At 57.4% G+C, this 12,707-nt stretch overlaps 1 protein-coding gene across 22 annotated transcripts in view; it reads left to right on the forward strand.

Moving 5' to 3' along the window:
• The window catches only part of BIN1 (bridging integrator 1), a 54,070-nt gene that overhangs the window by 26,395 nt on the left and 14,968 nt on the right, over positions 1-12,707 (forward strand). For 12 of the 22 annotated variants that reach the window (XM_004777797.3, XM_004777798.3, XM_045066454.1 and 9 more), the window contains exons 2-9: positions 786-866; positions 5,919-5,973; positions 6,232-6,326; positions 6,675-6,770; positions 7,620-7,727; positions 8,539-8,631; positions 12,328-12,413; positions 12,607-12,682. In XM_004777797.3, coding sequence (XP_004777854.1) covers positions 786-866; positions 5,919-5,973; positions 6,232-6,326; positions 6,675-6,770; positions 7,620-7,727; positions 8,539-8,631; positions 12,328-12,413; positions 12,607-12,682 — 690 coding nt within the window. The remainder of the gene's footprint in view (positions 1-785; positions 867-5,918; positions 5,974-6,231; positions 6,327-6,674; positions 6,771-7,619; positions 7,728-8,538; positions 8,632-12,327; positions 12,414-12,606; positions 12,683-12,707) is intronic. The other 10 variants (XM_004777808.3, XM_045066448.1, XM_004777812.3 and 7 more) reach the window with 1 other exon arrangement.

The following is a 12,707-nucleotide window of genomic DNA, read 5'->3' on the forward strand; positions in this document are numbered from 1 at the left end:
TTGTGACTCATCAGAAGAGTCTGCCTCTGAGATGTCTAGATGGGAGTAGAGCGGGTGGCTGTGAGCTATATGTGTGTGTGCATGTGTGTGTGAATGTAGGTGTGTTAGTGTGAGTGTGAGTACCACGAGTAGGCCCAGGGTGGCCTGCTGGCTTGTAGAGAAGGGAGCAGCATGGCTAGAGCAGGTCCCATCTGAAAATCTAGTCAGATTGCGAGCTGGCTCCTAGTGATACAAACAGCCTGACCCCTGGCCACCCCTCGCTGCCCTCTGTGTCCTGGGGTGGCTACCTCCCAGCTCAGGGCTGCTCTGCTCCTCCCTCTGGTATTCAAGAGTCTTGGGACCAGGAAATGGAGTCATGTGGGGAGGTGTGGCTGCCCTTACCTGGCCCTTCTTTTGCTCAGCTCACTTTTTAGCCACCAGGATTGGGTGGAACCCACAGAGGTGCAGTGTGAGATAGCAAGGAGGGGTACCTGACCCCTCAAGCTGTCTTTAAGAGTGTCCCCCTCCTCCTGGTTTCAGTCATTCTGGCAAGCCTGACCTAAGCTCCTCCTCTTGGCCGATAGAGGATGGGGAGGTCTCAAGACTTGATGGACTGACTGGCTTTTGAGGATCACAGCAGCCACAAGACCTTCTGATGGTCCCAGTGCCCTGGGCTGTGTGATGCTGGCTGTGGGCCTCCAGGACGTTGGCTGGGTTGGGAAGTCATCTGTGGTGTTGGTGACTGGGCGCTTTTGGTTTGGCCACCCGCTTTCCTATGGTAACTCTTTCTCCTGCTGCCTTGGCAGGTCCTCCAGAAACTGGGAAAGGCGGATGAGACAAAGGATGAGCAGTTTGAACAGTGTGTCCAGAATTTCAACAAGCAGCTGGTGAGTGTGGGTGACCTTTTGCCTTAAGGGGCAAGGTCTTTTGCCTTCGGGACCTTTTGCCTTAGCTTGTGCAAAGTAAAAGGACAAAGTAAAAGTACAGCTGGAATGGAACCTGGGAGAGGGGGCCTTCTTTGGAGAACTTTGACAGTCCCCTCACTGGCCAGGAGCTGGGAGCTGGGGAGCATGCTGGGAGAGTATGGGGCATGCTGGGAAAGTGCCAGAGGGCATGCTGGGAGAGGGCTGGGGAGCGTGCTGGGAGAGAGTGGGGGGCATGCTGGCAGAGGGCTAGGAGGGGTATGCTGGGAGACGGGGTGGGGGGTTATGCTAGGAGAGGCCCCAGGGGGGTATGCTGGGAGAGAGTAGGGGGCAAGCTGGGTGAGAGTGAGGGGCATGCTGGGAGACAGTAAGGGGCAAGCTGGGAGAGTGCCGGGTCTGGGCAGATACCTGATGGAAGAGAGGGGTTTGGAGAGCAGCTGGGACAATCTCCAGGTCCAAGCCCACCCTTGCCTGCCAGTGGAGCTCACTGAGAGTCTCTTTAGAGCAGGGATGGGAGCCCTTAAGGCTGCTTGTCCCCCAGGCCACAAATGGGAGGAGTTTCAAGGCCCAGGTATGTGCCATGTCAGAGCCATCTATGGGCCCTGTGCCCTTGTGTGTCCTGTTCCTTGGGCTTCGGTTTTGTTACCTGCAAAATGGAGGCTTAGACAAGCAAGGCCTGATGTCTTTGCTTCTGGTTCTTTCTGCTGAAAGCCCCTGTGGTAGGTCCCCTGATCAGCTGGCTTCCTCAGGCTGTGTGGGATGCTCTGAAAGTCCTTTAGGGAATCACTGTTTCTAGATCCCTGTTGTGGATGAGGTACTGCTTGTGTGTCACAGACCCGAACCTTGTGTTCTTGAGGCGGGTGCAGATACTCTCTTCATAGAGTAGGCACTTGAAGCTCAGCAGGGTTAAGCGACTCTTCCAAGGACACACAACGCATGGTGTCCAGATCTGTCCACTCTCAGTTTCCCTCTCTGGCGCTGAGCCCCGGTCCTGAGGACTGGCTGGGCTGGGGAGAGAGATTGGGGCAGCTCCTGATCTGGGTGGGGGGTGATGGGGCTGCCTCATGAGCAGGACTGTTTGGCAGAAGGTGAGCAACGTACGCATCGCATCTGGGAGCTGAGGTTCCGCGGGGTCTGGCCCCAGTGCAGGGACCAGAGCGTTACTCCCTGCTTTCATCCCTCAGAGTCACCCCTGCTGGGCCCCAGCTCTGGACGAGGAGTCACTCTGATTCTGGGCAGAGCCACCAGGGAGTGAGGCCAGCACTAAAGACAGTTAGTGCTGGTGGCCCCCCAGAGGTGGACATGTAGTGGTCACTTGAGCTGGGGCTCTGTCTGCCTTTAGGTCAGGTGGGGTGGCTGGCTTTTCAGGGGCCAAGTAAGAGTGGGCAGATTTGAGGTCTCATTTGAGACTTGGGGTAACATTGTCTTGGGGGTTAAGACAACCATGTGATTCTGGATTTGATGTGTGTATGGGCGAGGCTGGGTCCCCGGGCTTGGGAGACCCTGGGGAAGATGGGGTGGACGTTGAGCATGGGGAGTCTGCAAGCTGAGTGTTCTCCTGCTCTTTTATTTGTGAAGACCACATACAGTGTGCTAGCTGGGGACTGGGATGGCAGGGAATGTGGCCTTTAAGGAAGCAAATCTGTTACCCCTTCCTATAGGTGCCCTAGGTGAGGCCGTAGATCGCTGGCTCTCACGAGAGGCAGGTTTCATAGTCCTTCCTGGGTGTACTCAGTACCAGTCTTGGCACTTCTGCCCTCTGTCCCTGCACGGAGAAACAGAGCTTGGCCCACTCAGAGGGATGGCTCCTGGGAAGGCCTGAGTAGGACCTGAGCTGGGGGGCTGTGGAGCGAAGGGGAGTGGACCAGGCTCTTCCTCCTGGGACCACCTGTAGTTTGCACGCAGGGGCTCATTATTGCTGTTGGCTTATCTGTTGCCGAGGTGGGGCCAGGTCGACTCCTTCTTGTTCTCAGGGCCCACTGTGGTTGAAGGGGGGATCCTGGGCTATTGTGTGAAGATCCTCTGGGATTGACCGCGAGGGCACAAGTCAGCTGGAGCCAGAGGGAGTCCTGCAGGAGGGATGTCCTTTCCCCCTAGACTCACTGGGAAGATGAGGGCTTGGGTCTTCAGACCACTGGTGGGGGCTGGTGTCAGGGGAGGCAGGGGAGCACCCTTTGAAGGGAGGTATAGCAGGGATGTGGGGTATGGGCCAAGTCACCCCCGTGGAGCTACGCTAGGTGTTGGTACTGGGTTGTGGTGTCCTTCCAGACTCCGAGTCCAGAGGCAGGAGAGCAGGCTGAAGGGATCGTGCTCCAGAATTTTATTGCTCCCTCAGCTGCTCTGCAAGGAGTATGTTAAAGCCCCCGGGACCTCCAGAGAGCTGTTTCTCAGGTGCCCTATGTGGGGGGGCCAAGGGAGCCAGTTTGGAAGCAAACACACAGGTTCTGTATTGGCCTGCTGGGCACTGCCCTGCAGGAGACAGCTGCCTGGGGGAGGGCTGGGCCTCATCCTGGGCACTGACTGGGCTGAGGGGCCCAGCTGCAGCTGGCACATGTGAGGCAGAGCTCTGGGGGTGGCTCCTTGCACATCTGTGCCCAGTGTGCCTGATCACAGCATGGCCTTGTTTGGGAAGCACAAGGGGCCCTGGTACGGCCTGAGGCATTGGGCAAGCAGAGCAGCCCGCCCCTGGGGAGACCCCTTCCTTGGGGTGCAGAGGAGACAGGCTGTCGCAGGATGATGAGGAGGGGAGGGAGATGATGGTAGCTTGTCAGGAAGAGAAACCGAGTCTGTAAGATTCTGGGGCATCAGATGAATGCAATAGCCTCGAGTCAGAAGCACGTTTGAATCCTCATTTCTGTCCCTGAAGCATCAAGAATGGGACGGGCCCTTCCCCATTCCTGGTCCCGTAGGGCCCACATCTGATCCCTGATGGAATTCCAGAGAGGTTTCAGTGCTGTGGACTGGCCCTTGTTTCTTCCTTTATCTTTAATCAGCAGGCCACAAGCTTTGAAGTTCCTCAGAATTATGGGGGGCTAGGGTTCTAGAGGCTAGTCTGTGGTCTGTGGGGATTGATGGAATTTTGGAGAGGGTTTTTCTTTTCCTTTTCACCACCCCTTGTTCCCCCCCACCCCGCCCCCGTACCGCCCCCCTGCGGCCACATTGTACATCTTATGTGCTGCCCTGGAACTGTCCCTGCATGAAACCTCTCTGTCTTCTGGAAGCCTTCATCATAATAAGCAGGCCGCTGCCTTTGGGGCCTGAGTGCCCAGGCTGTGGGGTTACTCACTGGTTCTACCAGTCTGCGTAGCACTGGGCAGGTCACCGAACCTCTCAGCTCCCTCAGTGGTCAGGCAGGGACAATGATGCTATGGAGACGAGTACAGGGCAAGAGCCAGCCCCACTGGACCACTGCTGTGTGACACTCTGAGGACACAAGGAGAGGAAGAGCAGGACCTGCCTATGAGGAGGGAGAGCCTCTTCCCAGGGGGTGGGGAGGCAGGTGCAGGAGAGGTTTGAGGGTGCCTAGGGTGTGTCCAGGAGGCTGTTATGCCCCTGCTTGCCATGGAGACCACCTTTCACCTCCTGTAGAGGCACCACAGGCCAGGAGGGGGACTATGGCATCTTGCCGGGTCTGTGTCTGCCTAGTGCTCTACCAGGGCAGGGGGTTTGCCGAGATGTGAGAGCCTCAGGCAGGGACACTCCAGGAGGGTGCTCTTCCCCTGCAGAAGCCAGCCTCTGGCACTACTGTCCTTGGCCCTGCAGAAGCCCTCTCTCCTCCTGTCCCCCCACTGCCCCGTATCACCATCCTCAGCATAAGGCCCATCTCCTGCAGCGGGCTTTCAAGGCTAGGGGCCTGGCCTGGCTCACTTGTGCTGTTCTTCCTGAGCATGCATCAGCCTGTGGTCTGCCAGGCAGGGGTCATTCATCCCAGCTAACAGAGGAAGAGACTGAGGCTCAGAGAGGTTTGGTCACTTGCTTAGGGCTATATGTCCAGTGACCGCCAGAGTTGGGTGGGTCTTCATAACCTCAAAACCAGTGTGCTCTTTACCCCTTTGTACATGACTTCTGGAAGCTCCAGCATCTCACTCTTGGTGCTCCCATACCTCATCTGTTAGCTCAGCCTTTCCCCCCCCCCTCACCTGAGCTCAGTTTTGTGTGGAATTGATAATCCAGAGGAACTAGAGGCTTTGCCTATGGGTGTGTCGTCTCTGCTTGTCCTGCTGTCTCAGCAAGTCCCTGGGGCTGCCTCCCCAGCTCAGGGCCTTCCCTGTCTGGCCCAGTCCCCTGGCCAATCTTTTCCTCTTACATCCCATATCCTCCCTTGGCTGGGCCAGTGTCCTGAGAGTCATGGGCATGACCCCCACTCCCTACTCTGTGCAGCCTGGCTAAGCCATTCCCTTCCACCTTCTAGAGTCTACCTCCAGGGCCATCCTCCGTCCCTGGCATGAGACAGTGGGAGCCTGCTGGCCTAAGCTTTTGGGGCAGGGTGTTGGGTGTTCCACTCCCCTGTTCTGTGCTCATTGGTCCCCTGGTCTGTGGTTGTCGAGGGCACGCCTGGGACATACGCCAGTCCCACTATACATGGGTGCTGTGTCATTTGTATCATTCAGCCTGTGCCTTATTTGGGGTGGCAGGGTCTCCACTTTCCTGCCTTCCTTACAGGACTGAGAAGATTACCCGGTAGAGATAGGTGCTGCCAAACCAGGAGGAATATCCCATGGCGCTCAGGGCTCCAAGGCAGGGGTGGGGATGAGGAGCATGGGATGCTCCGTACGCATTTGCATCCAGAGAGGAGTGAGCTGCTGTGCTCGGAGGGGTGCTCTGGGCCAGGTTGTGCCCAGGAACTATGCACAGGTCTTGTCTTCTCCAGTCCTGCCAGTGACCCGATGAGGACAGCTGATCTGGGGCGGCCATCATCTGCAGCCTGCGTTTCTCCACATGGGAGTGTAGGAAGAACAGGGTGAGGCACAGCGTGTGCCCCAGGCCCTCACCCTGGCCTTATCTTTCTCTTTGCAGACTGAGGGCACTCGACTGCAGAAGGATCTCCGGACCTACCTGGCCTCAGTCAAGGGTAAGGGGCAGGAGAGGACCTGGTCTGAGTAGATGGGCTTCGTGGGACACTGAGGGGCCTTTGCCACATGAAGCTGATGGGGGCAGAGCTGGGACGGGGACCAGGGTTTGTGGTGGAGGGGTAAGTGCTGGCAGTGGGGACCCACATACTTCCTGGGCCTTCAGAATTAGGGGCAAGGGCGACCCTCTGTGTCCCGCCCCGGCCCCTGTCTTCGTCCCCCCATGGCCCTGGCTGCAGCACGGCCCTTCTGCCCCACAGCCATGCACGAGGCCTCCAAGAAACTGAATGAATGTCTGCAGGAGGTGTACGAGCCCGACTGGCCTGGCAGGGATGAAGCCAACAAGATAGCTGAGGTGAGTGTGAGGCACCTCCGTCCTTCCCAAAGGGCCCTCTGGTTTCAGCCCTAGACTCATCCCGCCCTGCCTGATGCTTGGGGCAAGCCCTTCTGGTCTTCGGGCATTCACATGCTATGTGCCCTTGGGCAAATCACCTCCCCTCCCCGACCCTCCCAGCTCTGGGCTTATCTGTTCCTTACAGTGGCCCTGGAAGAGGCTGTTGGGCAGGAGTTACTACCCCCATTTTACCTGAGGTTCTGAGAAGCTTCTGGGCTGTGAACCCCAGGTCTCTGGGAGGAGAGAGCGGGGGACTGGGCATGGCCTAGCTCCCCTGGCCATATTCTTATGAGCCCTCACCTCCTTCAGAACAATGACCTCCTCTGGCTGGATTACCACCAGAAGCTGGTGGACCAGGCGCTGCTGACCATGGACACATACCTGGGCCAGTTCCCTGACATCAAGGTGAGAGGCACCCTTTGTAGGTCTGTCCTGCTCTGGCCGGGTAGCCTGTGCAGGGGAGGCAGGCACTGAGGTGACCCTGCCCTGAAGGCAGGCACCTCTCTCACCAGGCAATTCATCCTTCCCTCTGAGGCCAGCCCACCGGCCCCCAGACCTGGGCGTTTCTGAGCTGAGGCCTTTTGGGTCTCCAGACTATGGGAAGAGACCCTATGATGCACATATGTCTGTTTGACCATGTCATTGTGGAGCAACTATAAGGTTGTAGGAAGTATATAAGGGGAGGTGAGGCCTGAGCACGGGAATAGGTACCCTCCACTGTGGCCGTTGGGCCCTGGGTGGAAGCAGAGGTGTTGAGGCCACTTGGTGGTGGTTGTGCTAGACCTGATCCCCTGGGGGTTGGGCCTTGTTGGCCCCCATGGCACCCAGTGCAGATGCCTTGGGCTCCTCAAGATGCCTTATGGGGAGGGCAGGAGGGAGGCAGTGGTGCTAGCCTGGGAGTAGAGAAGCCTGGGGTCCGGCAGAGAGGAGGCTTGTTGACACATGGCTGGCTGGTGGGTACTGGCAAAAGTATCTGGATATTGAAGGCAGTGGTTTGACCTCTGGATAAGGACGGTCATAGGCTGCCTTGAAGGGGTGAGCTCTTTGCCTCCAGAAATGTTGGAGCAAGCGAGTCAAGAATGCATTAGATGCACTTTTGAGCTTGGGATCGATTGCCCTGCACCTTTTGGCTCCATCCAGTTCCCAGTGCCCACAGCCCAGTTTCTCTGAGCCCAGCCTGGGTCAGCATCCTAGTGTGGGTGCCAGGCCCTGTTCAGCAACCCTCCCCCCACCCAACCGCTGTCTGTCCTCCAGTCACGTATTGCCAAGCGCGGGCGGAAGCTGGTGGACTATGACAGTGCCCGGCACCATTACGAGTCCCTCCAAACCGCCAAAAAGAAGGATGAAGCCAAAATTGCCAAGGTAAGGGCTGGAGGGCAGGGCTGGGGGAGAATCTAGAGGGGGGAGAATCCAAGTACCCTGGAGGGGCCTTCTTCCTGGGCCGTATTCACCTCACCCCTTTGCACTGTTGGGTCTCACTGCTCCCCTGGGGCAGGAATCATCCCCCCACTCACAGATGGGTTTACAGCTGGTGACTAGTCCCAGGTAGTGAGTGTGGTAGGGGATGCTGCTGGGCCCACGGCAGGTGAGGGAAAAACACTTATGAGCACCTGGGAGAGGGCCCACCCTGCCCATCCTATGGTGCTTGCCCTGGGCCCTGGGCCCTCCGCCCTGCTCTGAAGCCACTTTCCAGGATGAGAACAGGCCTGGCTTGGGTTTCACTGGAGCGGCCCCTCCCGACCTGGCGTGCTTTGAGTGGAATTCTGTCATGGGAGCCGACTGACCCTGTCTCCGCTGGAACAAGCCTGAGGGCACAGGGCTCGAGCTGGTCACACTGTCCACAAGTGAGGGGCTGAGGGTGGATCCCCTCCCCAGTCCACCCTGGGGCAGGAACAAGCTTGCTGAGCCCCTGCTAACGATTCTCACATTTTGCTTTGCAGTTGGAGTTCACCCCTTTCTCTGCCCCTTCCCCAGGGCTCCCCTTAATTCTTTTAGCCTCAAGGGATCTTACCTGCTGGGGGGCTGGACCCCTGGAGGGGTGGCCGGCTTGTCTGTCACTGCATTTGGGACGTTTGGACTTGGTGTTTAATATCTGTGTCTTTGTTTCTCTCTCCCCATCTCCCTCCTGTTTCTCCACTCTCCTTTGCCTTGACCTCCCCTCCCCCACCCCCAGCCTGTCTCGCTGCTTGAGAAAGCTGCCCCCCAGTGGTGCCAAGGCAAACTGCAGGCTCATCTCGTAGCTCAAACTAACCTGCTCCGAAATCAGGTGACACTGGCTTCTAACCTTGCACGTGCTGGCGCCTTCTGGTCTGTTGTCCTGTCCTTGGCGCTGGGCACCTGTCTTGCGCTGCCCAGGGCGGGGGAGGGCTCAGTCACTCTCCTGGGTTGGGGGTCAGGGCCGTTTTTAAATGCCTCTACAGAGAGAGCACCTGATTTAGATGAGACCTGAGGTCAAATGTGGCGGGGGTCGGGGGTTTGCTGAGAGGGGCTTGGGGCTCTGGTTAACCTGCGTTGGGCCCCAGTCTATTGCTTCGTGCCCAGGTCTCTGGTAGTCTTGGGACTTTGTGAAATCCTAGCCTCTGGGAACACAGGAAAGCCTCTGAGCCATTTGTCCTCCCTGAGGTCTCCTGTCCTGACATGTATGATTTTTTGAGCCTCATAAAAGCTGGAAGCTATCCAGAATTTACCAAAGAGACAAATCTGTCCAGAGAGGCAAAATCCCCAGCTCAAAGGGACCCTTGGGACCTGTGGACCCTCATGATGCTCCTGGATGGGGAGCCCTGGCAGGGCTCTTCAAGTGTGGCTGGGATGCTGAGACCTGGGGCCTAAATGGTCTGCCCGTTAGGAGTTCCATGAAGGGCAAACTATGCACCACAGTGGTTCTGGTGGGCTTCTTGGAGGAGGGTCTTTGTACAAAACTCCTGACTGGTCCTAATACTCTGACAGTACTTCACTCTTCTTAGCCCTCTGTCCTTGGGATGGGCTGGGGTCTGCGTGAGCTCATTGTGTCCGAGGACCACTATATACACCCTAGGAGAGGTTGCCTCATGGTTTCCTCTCCAGTGAAACTGACAGGACTCCAATACCCCTTCATGGTCCTGAGGTGGGGATGGGCCATGGAGCCCTGACCCACAAGGTTGGGTTTCTCTTTGGGCAGCTGCCCCATGTTTTCTGGGCCATTTCCTGATTTCATCATCTTCAACCCACATGTGTTGAATGCCTGTGATGTGGAGAGCTCTGGGCTCAGCATGGGATCACGGCCCAATTTCTTACCTGACTTGCTGCCTGATTTCTTTTAGGCTAAAGTTATGGGCTGACTTTGGAGTTGGTGACAGTCCCACCCTGAGGCTGGGGTAACCTGGATCTCCACAGTCTGGGGGAGATGGTCCATGGGAAGTGGAGAAGAGTTGGGGCTGGAGCACCAGCCTGACCTGTAGAGTTCAGGACTTCTGGCTGGAGGGAGAAGGGGCCACTGACCCAGTGCCAGGGTGTCTGCATAATTTTCCCTGAAATGGGTTTCGTGGGAGACCAGGTGAAAATTTTTGTTGTCCCTGAGAAACAGGGACAGAAGGGGCTTGGGGGTAGTGCCTATGGTTTGATTTGGGGCTCCTGAGATGGGTGTGGATGGGGGATCCTGCTGGGAGGGCCCCACACCCCTACCTCAGGGGAGCCACTAGGGAGGCTAACACACATGATCTCATTTTTGGATGTTGGACTGCAGATGTTTGGCCTTTCGGCCAAATTGGCTTTTCCATTTGGACCCAATTTTTATTTGAGCATATCCTCTTTCTGCCCCCACCCTGCCTTATGCCTGGCTGGAAGCAGAGGAGCCTTCCGAGTTCCCATGGGCAGCTGGCTGACTGTGAGCTGGGGCACTGGGGTCCTGAGACTGTCCTGTTGGTTAACCTGACTTTGGGGAGGGAGTGTGACCTGATGAAGCTGTGCTCTCTCAAGCTGACCAGCACCATATACCCTGTGGGCTCATTCTGAGCTGCTCTCCACACTGGCCACAGTCCCCTCAAACCTGCCTGCAGGACCCCGGTGCCCTGCAGTCTGGTCAGTGGCCTGTTGTGGCTGCTCCGTGTGTCCATCTGCATCTAGTTGAGCCGTTGCGGCTGCAAAGCCTCCCCAACAATGGACAGCTCTCCCCCAACTTCCTGCCACCCCAAGTGCTTCTGAAACAGCCCGAATATGAGGAATGAGACCCAAAGGGAATAACAGACACAGGCCCTGAGTTCCAGGAACACTAAAATAGAGGCACCCTGTTCTTTGTAGCATCGCTGGGTGTGTGAATAGGGTTTGGGCTACCCACGTGGGCTGCTGTGCCACTGTCATCATCATTGTCATGGATGTTCATCTGAGGCGTTATGACCAGCATTTGGGGAGGTCGCTGAATCCTCATGTTGAGGTGGTCTCTGGGGGTATGGGGGCCAGACCAAGGCAGGTTCCTGGGGAACACGGGCCTTGAGCCAGACCCTCGGCAGCTGGGTCGGAGGGGTGTGTGACAGTGCCGGCACTGGTTACCCCTGTGGGAGTCATTCGTTCTAGGGGTTATAGACTCATGTTAGTGGCCTCCAATCAGGTACCAGGATGCCCGTGGGGTAAGGCAGGGAAGGCCCTCTGGATCTGATCTTCTGTGGGAGCTGCACCAGGCATGCATGTTCAAACAGTCATTTCTTTTCTTTCTTATTTTTTTCCCCCCTCCTCTACCTTTAATTTTTAAATTAGATTTTAAAAAGTTAGGTGTGGAACTTATGTTCCTTCTAGCAAGTTCTGATAACCTGAAGGTAATTGTAGTCAGGAGGAAGGTGGCCTCTCTCTCCTCCTGCCCCTACCCATGTCACTGAGGCTGGGCTGACTGGGGCTGGTGCCTGAAGCTGGATGGGACAGCTGGGTGGGCTGTGGAAATTGTGTGCTTTGTGGCAGTTTGGCGTTCTGGCCAGTTGGCTTGCCTTTGCCAGAGGGCCTGAGAATGTAAGGGAAGTGTTCTCCGGGGAGGGGCCTGCCACGTTCCTGGGTTGTGACTCAGACCCTGAATCCAAGTCACCCCCCTGAGTCACTGTTTCCAGCAGCCCCTTCCAAATGAGCTAGCAGAGCTTCTTCTCTGCCCAGGGTCTGTGACTCACTCCTACCCTTCCCTCAGCTTCAGCCTGCTGCCTTATTCCCTACAGTCTTTGGCTGTGGGATGGGGCCTTAGCGCCACCTGATGGTGGGCATGAGCAGGCCTGGAGGGCACTGGGCCTGCCCCTGGAAGGGTGAAGGCTTTGGGGATGAGCACAGGCACCCTGCCCAGCAGCCTAGCTCCCTCCTCCCCGGCCCTGCCCTCTCCCCCATCTTTCCGCCGCCTTTCCTGGATGTGCCTGAGCTGCTGCCTCTGGCCTCCAGCTGGTGGGGACGGGTCACAGGAGAGAGGAGGAGAGATAGGAAATACTGCTGCCACATCCTACAGGGAGGTGGCTGAGGCAGAGTAGGACCTGCTTTGAGAAAGGGGCACTCAGGCAGGGACAGCAAGGGCAAGGCCAAGGGAGCTGGGCAGCAGGTTGATGCTTGGCCTGAGAGGGGGCTACAGGTAAGTGGGCAGAATCCCTGCTGGGCTTGATCTGGGGTCTGCCTCTGCCTCCTTCCTGGGCCCCAGCCCCTGGGCCCCTTGTCTTGATCTTTCTTGAGCTTTCTTGGAGTGCCCTGTTCACTTCTCATCTCTCTTCGGGCCCACGTGGGCCTAATGGGCTGCTCTCCTTTCCCCTTCCTGGAGCAGACCTGGAGGCAGGTGCCCCAAGAGGGGCCGCATGGGGAAGTCCCCTTGAGTGTCCTCATCTGGTTTAACCCCATCTTGCCCAGAGCCCTGGTCCTAATGTGTTGGGTGGGAGGTTAGGGGGAGCAGGTCTTGGGGGTGGGCTTGGCCTGGCCTGGGCTGGCTGGGACTGAGGCCCAGCAGAGGGGAATGACCAGTCCCCCCCCTCAGGCAGAGGAGGAGCTCATCAAAGCCCAGAAAGTGTTTGAGGAGATGAATGTGGATCTGCAGGAAGAGCTGCCATCCCTGTGGAACAGGTAAGTCCCAGGAGGTCGTGGGGCTGAGCCTTGGCCTCCCTCCTGAGGCTTCAGGCAGTATCTTCCTGTGTTTGTCCACTGGGCCCCATGACTTCCCATGGTTTGGGTCTCTGGGAGGTGCGGCTCTCCTGGGCTGTCTGCACTGATCTGTGTGTTCACTTCGCCCTTTTGCTTCCCTCCCTCCCTCCCGCAGCCGTGTAGGTTTCTATGTGAACACATTTCAGAGCATTGCGGGCCTGGAGGAGAACTTCCACAAGGAGATGAGTAAGGTAGGTCCTGGTGACCCCTGTGTAC

This window comes from Mustela putorius, unplaced genomic scaffold, assembly GCF_011764305.1.
Source record: "Mustela putorius furo isolate JIRA1106 unplaced genomic scaffold, ASM1176430v1.1 tig00003867_pilon_pilon_pilon, whole genome shotgun sequence".
In the NCBI taxonomy this organism is placed as follows: Eukaryota; Metazoa; Chordata; class Mammalia; order Carnivora; family Mustelidae; genus Mustela; species Mustela putorius.